Here is a 7,341-nt window from a genome sequence, read left to right as displayed (position 1 = left end):
GAGGGCACCACGGACAGGAGCCCCTGCAGACCGGGCTCAGCACAGACGGGGACAGCCCAATCCCTGCCCCCGCCACTGAGATGTGGTCAGCCCCTCGCTGACTGGCAGGGAGCAGAGGCCCAGCATGGGCGGGGTCGGGTGGGTTTCCCCAAGGCTCCAGCAAGGCACTGGCAGGGCTGAGATGAGAACTCTCTATCTGCCGTTGTGAGCTCAAAGCTCTGCTGGGCAACGTGGACAGGTTCTTGAGCCTCTCTGGGCCTCCCATCCTTCCACCTACCATTAGTCTGACAGGGTAGGCCAGGCTTGGCGGGAGTAGAGCTGTGTCCTGGGCCAGCCCCACACCAAGGGCAGAGGATGGGCATGGCAGGACTAGGCTGGTGGCCCTAGGTCACAGCCAGCAGCACTTGCCCAGTGTGGCAGGGTGTGGCCACTGAGGCGGGGAGGTGGCGGCGGGTGGGGGGGGGGAGCAGTGCTTGGGGCGAAGAGGCCACAGGTCACTCTGTTATTCCGGTGAGCCCTGGGGACGGGCCTGGTCTCCAGAACAGACTGCTCTGCTGCAGCAGAAGGGAGAGGTGGGAGGGAGGCCTGCCAGAGGCCGGGAAACAGGCCCTGGGGCTGGCCCTGGCCGTGGGTGGGGTCATGGCTGCGGGGGTCCTGGCTGCTCCTCAGGGAGGGGCAGATAATCGGGGTCTTCCTCTGGGGCATCCAGTAGCAGCTTTCTGTGGGGAGGAGTGCTCACTTAGCTGAGGCCAGCTGGGGCCCTCGATGGGGCAGGGAGCCCTCTGAGGGAGTGGAGGGGGCGGGTTGTCACCCCACACTCACAGGAAGCTGGGGGTGTGTAGCAGCCTCTTGCCTCCAGGCTGGTTGGGGAAGACATCCTCCAGGAAGTAGTAGATGTGGCCCACAGCAATCCCTGGGGAGAGCCGGGGAATGCCAAGGCCACCCTCCACGGGCCAGAGCCCAGGGCCAGCAGAGCCTGCCCCAGGCCTCCATGCAAAGCCCTGGAGGCCCAGCCAGGCCCAGAGCACCCTCGGGCTCCAGAGCCAGAGTGCTCAAAGTCCTGGACACACTGCCAGACCAGGAGCAGGGCCGGGGTTGGTCCCAAAGGACAGGCTTACAGGGCCCAGAAGAGGGCAGGACCTGGGGAGTGGAGGGCCTGAGCACATCCAAGGAGGAGGAGCCATGGCTGGCCAGCCATGGCTGGAAACTTGACCCACCCATCCCCACCCCAGTCAGGACCCACACAAGCACCAGTAGGTCAGGCCTGAAGATGTGAAACCTACAGGCCGGCTGGCATGTTCCAGGGGCTGTGAGAAGCAAGAAGCTGGGAGGGCAAGGCTGGGGGTGGGGCAAGTGAGAGGTCCAGTGCAGGTGAGAAGGAGGGCTGTGGGGGAGCAGCCAGCCTGGGTGGCCCTCCCACAGACCCTCGGGTGCCAGACAGCCAGCTTGGGATGGGCTAGGTGGACAGGCAGGCTCACCCAGCAGGTCCACGAGGATAGAGGTGCCCAGCAACAGGGAGAAGCCCATGAGCGCCCAGGGCAGGAATGGCGCCTGGAAGGTGAGGAGGCCGAAGAAGTTGACCCTCACCCGAGGGCTGCGGCGGCTCCAGACGTACACCAGCATGGCGGTGAGGGCCTGGCCCAGGAAGAACAGGCTGCCCAGGAGCCCCAGCAGCTGGGCCAGAGTCAAGGTGAGGGGAGGCCCTCCGGCGGTGCAGGCCTCAGCCCTGCCAAGGGCCCTGACTCCTCAACCCCTGCACTCCTCCCACTGGTTTCCCTTCCCCATCCAGTGTGCCCTTCCAGTGATGGCCACAGGGGATCTGCTCTGCCTCTCCACCTCACCCCAGCCTCCAATGACAGCCCATCCCTGCCCCAGTTTCTCCTGCTCCTGGCATCAGGGCTCAGCCCCCAGGCACCCCACCTGGCTCGCCTGCATTCCCGATTGGCACTCTGTGTGCACACTGGAGGTGTTGCCCTGGCACCTGGAGCTCAGCACACACTGCACGCTCAGTGCATCCTAATCTGGGGTGACCCGCTCGGTCCCTCCCCGGGCCAGGCGCTCAGGTGGGGCCCCAGGGCAACACAGGCTGGACGCAGAGGCCTGAAGGATACGGTCATGAGGACGCCCCCGAAAAGAAACATGAAGACGAAGTCGGCCTTGCGGCCGCGGAAGGAACCCTCCTCCAGCATGCGGCAGTAGCGGAAGCTGGGCGTCCGTATAGGAAGGGCCACCGGGCCGGCCTCAGTCTCCCCGCTCCGGCCGCCTCCTGCCCGGCCAGCCCGCCCCCTCCCCTCCCCGCCCCGGCCCGGCCCGCTGCGCGCGGGGAGGATACACGAAGAGCATGTTGAAGAAGAAGCTGAATCCCAGGGGCCCGAAGAAGAGGAAGTTGGTGACGAGCCTCCAGACCTGCGAGGGGAGCGCGGGCGGTCAGGCCTGGCGGGCGGGCGGGCGGCGAGGCAGGGGCGGGGGCGGGGGCGGGGGCGGGGGCGGGGCGGCCTCACCTGGAACTTCCGGAGTACGAGGTGCGGGTTGAAGTAGAGCTGGAAGGGGCTGAGAAGCTCCAGCTGCTGCGGAACCAGGGGCGCGTTAGGCGCTGCCTGCTAGCCTCCGTAGCCATGGCGACTTCCCCACCGCTGTAACCATGGCCACCCCACCCCCGCCCCCCACCTGTAACCAACCACGGCGACCCCAGCCCCTGGGCTGTAACCATGGCGATCCCCACCCCTGGACTGTAACCATGGCGACCACCCGCCCGCCTGGCTCACCACCGCCGCAGTGGTGAGGACGCAGGCCGCAGTGTAAGTTCGCGTCACCGCCGGCACCTGCAGGAACTCGGCCGCCACGCCCCGCCACGCCATTGAACCTTCCCAGCCCCGCGTGGCCCGACCTCCGGCCGCGCTTTTTAACTCGCCTCCACGCCCCGCCTGCCCGCCTTCGGCCAATCCGCGTCGGAAGCTCTGCACGCCCAGGCTAGGGGGCGGGGCCCTGAAACAGGTAGCCAATACGGGGAGGAAGCGGGGCGCCAGGGGCAAGACGGGGGTGTGGGCGGGGGGAGAGTCGGGCCAATGAGCAGGCCCAGCGACTTAGCACGTGGCAGTTGTTGTGGTGGCTGTGGCGGCCGGCGGGAGAACTTGCGGCCAATGAGCACCTGGTCTCCTCGCGGCAAGCTGGAGAGGACCAATAGGAAGGGCCACCACAGAGGCGGGGCTAACTACTTGTTAGTGGAGAAAAGATGGGATCCCGGCCCAGCGACTGGAGGGGCGGGGCCACACGGGGGCGTGGTCGGGGCTGGCTGGACTCAGAGCCTGGCTGCGTGGCTCTGCTGTCCCCCTGGGGCTTCTTGCGACTCTGGGCCCGTCCCTCTTCCCTCTGAGAACCTGAGACAGTGCCACCTGACCTACAGCAAAGGAGGCGCTCGGCAGCGTGTCTCAGTTCCCGCACGTCCAGGGCTCCACTGGAACACGCGGCTCCAGCAGGAGTCTTCCTGGGAGTCCTGGAGGAGGGCCTGCGCTGGGGACTTGAGCCTTCTGGGGGACGCGAGGCTGCTGAGGCGGCTGGAGCAACTGGACGGGCTAGAGAGGCCTCATTATTTTGGTGGAAAGAGAAACTCCATTTATTCATTCTAATGAAGAAAGTCCACCGTTTATTGAGCACCGACTGTGTGCGGGCACCGTTCTGGATACTGGAGTCACAACAGCCAACAGTGACACTGTCCCTCATGGTGGAGCCGAGGAGACAGGCAGTCAGAGGCCCGTGCTAACATGATAGCTAGTGTAGACAGGACCCTGCGCTGACGGAATTAGCCACGTTGGGGGCGGAGGATCCGGTAGTGGGTCCCATGCTAGATGGGCTGATCTGGGAAGCCTCTGCAAAGAAATGATGCTGGATTGCCACTTTAAAAAGATCCCTGTGAAATGCAAGTCAAAACTACAGTAAGATATCACCTTACACCCATTAGAATGACAAAAATAACTAAAACAAATAGTAACAAATGTTGGAGGGGTTGTGGAGAAAAAGGAACCCTCATACACTGCCGGTGGGAATGCAAACTGGTGCAGCCACTATGGAAAACAGTATGGAGATTACTCAAAAAATTAAAGATAGAACTACCATATGACCCAGCCATCCCACTACTGGGTATTTATCCAAAGAACCTGAAGTCAGCAATCCCAAAAGTCCCATGCACCCCAATGTTTATTGCAGCACTGTTTACAATAGCCAAGACGTGGAAGCAACCTAAGTGCCCATCAACTGATGATTGGATAAAAAAGATATGGTATATATATATATATGTATGTATATATATATATATATATATATATATATATGTAATGGAATACTACTCAGCCATTAAAAAAGAACAAAATCGTCCCATTTGCAGCAACATGGATGGACCTTGAGGGAATTATGTTAAGTGAAATAAGCCAGATAGAGAAGGACAATCTCTGCATAACTCTACTCATATGAGGAATTTAAACATGTGGACAAAGAGAACAGATTAGTAGCTACCAGGGGCAAGTGGGGTAGGGGGTGGGCACAAAGGGTGAAGGGGTGCACCTACAACACGACTGAAATTTCACAAGATTGTAACCTATCACTAATTCAATAAAAAATTTTTTAAAAAGTGAATAAAAATAAAAAGATCCCTATGGCTGCTGTGAGGACAGTAGACAACCAGAGGAATCAGTGAGCAGGGGGAGGCTGCAAGGGACATTGGTGGCTTGGGCAGTATGGAACCTGGAGGGCAAGGAGGAGTGGGATGTGGGTTTGCTGGCACACCGGACAGAGCTGTGAGGTTGGAGTCAAGGGTGACATGGAGGCCTGAGCCACAGAGTGGATGGAAGGCAGTGGCCTTTACTGACATGGAGAATGCTTGGGGAAAAGGCGGGTGGGTGAAGGGTCCTGTTCTGGCCTCATTGAGTTTGGGCACCTGTGTGACATGTGCCTGGAAAAATCCAAGGGTGATGTTGGGGTAGAGGTCAGGCAGGCTGTGCAAATGTGGGTGTCAGTGATCAGCAGACCAGTGGCATTTTGGCCTTGGGCCTGCGTGAGATGCCCAAGGGGCGAGGCTAGATGGAGAAGAGAAGAGGCCGGGCCTGGGCAGCTCGACCTTCAGCGGTCAGAGAGGGAAGGGAGACCCAGCCAGGGAGACCTGGGAAGGCTGGATATGGGGCAGGAGCTGAGCCAGGAAAGGGCCTCAGGAGGAAGGCAGGGAGAAGCCCCTGCAGACGTGGCCTGGGAAGGACTGTGGGGTGCAGCCATGCCCAGGTCCCTGGTGACCAGGATAGTGACAGGCATGAGGGAGAGGAAGGTGCCCAGATGGACGTGCCTTTCCCACCATGGGGAGCTCAGCCTTGGATGTAAGTGTGGAAGATGAAGGATGCCTCGGACAGGGCCCTGAGGTCCCCTGAGGAGACTGGACTGGGGGAGAACCAGCTGAGAAGCTTATCTCAGGTAGATCCCATGGAAATGAGGGACCTATGAGGGCCCTAAGAGGGGCCTCCTGGGGAGTGGCTCATAGAGCCCCCGTTCTGGAGGGGAGGGGAGTGGGGAGAGGCTGGGAGCACTGAAGGGGGATGTGTGTGGTTCAGGAGTGAGGAGAGGTCAGCAGAAGCTGGCCCAAGGTGCTGAGAGGGGGGCGGTGGGAGCAGGCTGAGGGACCCCCTTGGACAGCCTCCATTTTCCAGGGAAGCAGCCCAAGGTCAAGTCTGAGGTGGGCGGTACAGAGTAGATCCCAGCCAGGTGGAGGTGTGGCAGCAGGCAGGGATCCAGGGCTGAGAGCGGGGCAGGTGCCTGCAGGGCAGGGAGGAGCCAGCAGGGAGGCCCGGCTGCCTGTCGGCCTGGGGCAGGGCAGGTGTCCCTGCCTCCAGCACTCAGCAGGCGCTGGCTGGGCCTCCACTCAGGGTCTGGGCAGGGCTGACAGGAGGCTGTCGTGGTCCACAGGGGCCTCTGTCTCCACTTCTACTGGGGCCCATAGGGCAGGTTTCGGGGCGGAGAAGCACATTCCTGGGAGGCTGGGAGCCCAGGGTGGGGCAGCTGTCCGGGTGGGATATCCAGGGGAGCAATGGCTGAAGTCTACTACGGATACCCCCTTCTCAGAGCCCTGGGACCCTCAGATGGGGAAACTGAGGCCCAGGAGGAGGCAGAGCAGGGCCGGGGCAGACCTCCAACACCAGTCCAGGCTTTTCCTGTCCAGTCTCAGGCCCAGGACAGGCCACTCTGGAGACACCAGGTCCGCTTCTCATCTGACCCTCAGGCATCTCCAGACAGTTCTTTATGGAGAGAAGCCCCGGGCACGGCACGTCCATGGCCTGGAGATGCAGGCAGGCAGTGTGCTAGATGCTCACGTCTGGGGAGCTCTCTCCCAGGCAGCAGGTGGCTGTCCTGCCTGCTGGGCCTGCCTTTTCTCTCCTGTGCTGAGGACTGTGGCAGAAGGAGGACCTGTGGTCCCTTGGCAAGGTGACGATGGGCCCTGCTCCCCAAGCTGCCTCTCTGGTCTGGTGACCCTGCCTGCAGCAGAGCAAGGAGCCCCGGGATCCCTAGCTCTGGGCAAATGAGGGGTCCCCTAAACCTTCTATCCAGGCTCTCCCAGTGCCATAGGCAGGACGGCAGCCCTGTGTGCCCCCAGGCCTGCCTTCCCCTCACAGGCCTCAGACACTAGGAGAGGCCCTCATCAGCCCCTGGGGACACCCAGACAGCTGGGGTCATCCCTGCCCTGCTCTCCACAGCCCCACATGGCACCTGATGCTCCCCCGGAACTTTCCAGTCCTCTCCCTCCCCTCCCCCATGCCTCACCACCACCACCACCTCTTTCTCAGGCCTCAGACTCTCTCTTCTGGGGGTGCCCCGGATCTCTGGCTCCTTCCTTCATTCATTTTCCTCCCTACCAGCCCAGATGTTCTGTTAAAGAGCAGAGAAAGGGAGAGTGGTAGAAACACCCCCTACTCGAGGAAGCCCTCCTTGAGGGGACCAGAGCTCCCCTGTCTTCTGTTAGGGCCCCACACACTGAATTTCTGAGTGGATTTTATCCCAAAGGCAGCACATGCCTGTGGGAACAAACCAGAAGACTCAGACACAAGGCGAGGGTGTGTGGGCGTGTTGGAGGCAGCTGTGCTTTCCTCTGACAACACAGGGTGCCCCTTGCTTGCCCTGAGCATCCTCCGTCAGGGGCCTTTCCTTGGGGGCTGCGCGCTCAGTCCCCACCTCTTCCGGTACATGGACCCCCAACTGTGGTGGGTGTGCCTCCACCGCACCTCCAGCCAGCCCCTCCCAGGAGCAGCAGTGTCCCCTTGGCCCTTTCTGTCTGAGTCATGGATATTTTTAGGACCGAATCCGGAACCC

The 7,341-nt window shown here is 61.4% G+C and overlaps 1 protein-coding gene across 2 annotated transcripts; it reads right to left on the bottom strand.

Moving 5' to 3' along the window:
- Nucleotides 1-527: 527 nt before the first annotated feature.
- LOC124232249 (derlin-3-like) lies at nt 528-2,901 on the bottom strand. 2 transcript variants are annotated; one of them, XM_046649212.1, is made up of 7 exons: nt 2,766-2,879; nt 2,502-2,564; nt 2,333-2,406; nt 2,112-2,205; nt 1,479-1,674; nt 823-913; nt 528-719 (listed from the first exon to the last, which is right to left on the bottom strand). In XM_046649212.1, the coding sequence occupies exons 1-7, from the start codon at nt 2,856-2,858 to the stop codon at nt 638-640; spliced, it is 693 nt and encodes a 230-aa protein (XP_046505168.1). In that variant the 5' UTR covers nt 2,859-2,879; the 3' UTR covers nt 528-637. The 2 variants fall into 2 exon arrangements, with proteins under 2 accessions (XP_046505168.1, XP_046505167.1); XM_046649211.1 differs by having other exon boundaries at nt 542-719; nt 2,502-2,567; nt 2,766-2,901.
- Between the last annotated feature and the right edge of the window lie 4,440 nt (nt 2,902-7,341).

This window comes from Equus quagga, unplaced genomic scaffold (genome assembly GCF_021613505.1).
Source record: "Equus quagga isolate Etosha38 unplaced genomic scaffold, UCLA_HA_Equagga_1.0 HiC_scaffold_3808_RagTag, whole genome shotgun sequence".
In the NCBI taxonomy this organism is placed as follows: domain Eukaryota; kingdom Metazoa; phylum Chordata; class Mammalia; order Perissodactyla; family Equidae; genus Equus; species Equus quagga.
The sequence above is the reverse complement of the archived record's forward strand: the minus strand, read 5'-3'. Positions and strand labels throughout refer to the sequence as shown.

Coding starts and splice junctions, on each gene's coding strand:
- LOC124232249 (XM_046649211.1), bottom strand. CDS start 2,858: ATGGCGTGGCGGGGCGTGGCGGCCGAGTTCCTGCAGGTGCCGGCGGTG. Junction 2,407..2,501: donor TCGTACTCCGGAAGTTCCAG/GTGAGGCCGCCC, acceptor CTCCCCTCGCAG/GTCTGGAGGCTCGTCACCAA. Junction 914..1,478: donor TATCCTCGTGGACCTGCTGG/GTGAGCCTGCCT, acceptor GGCTCTCCCCAG/GGATTGCTGTGGGCCACATC.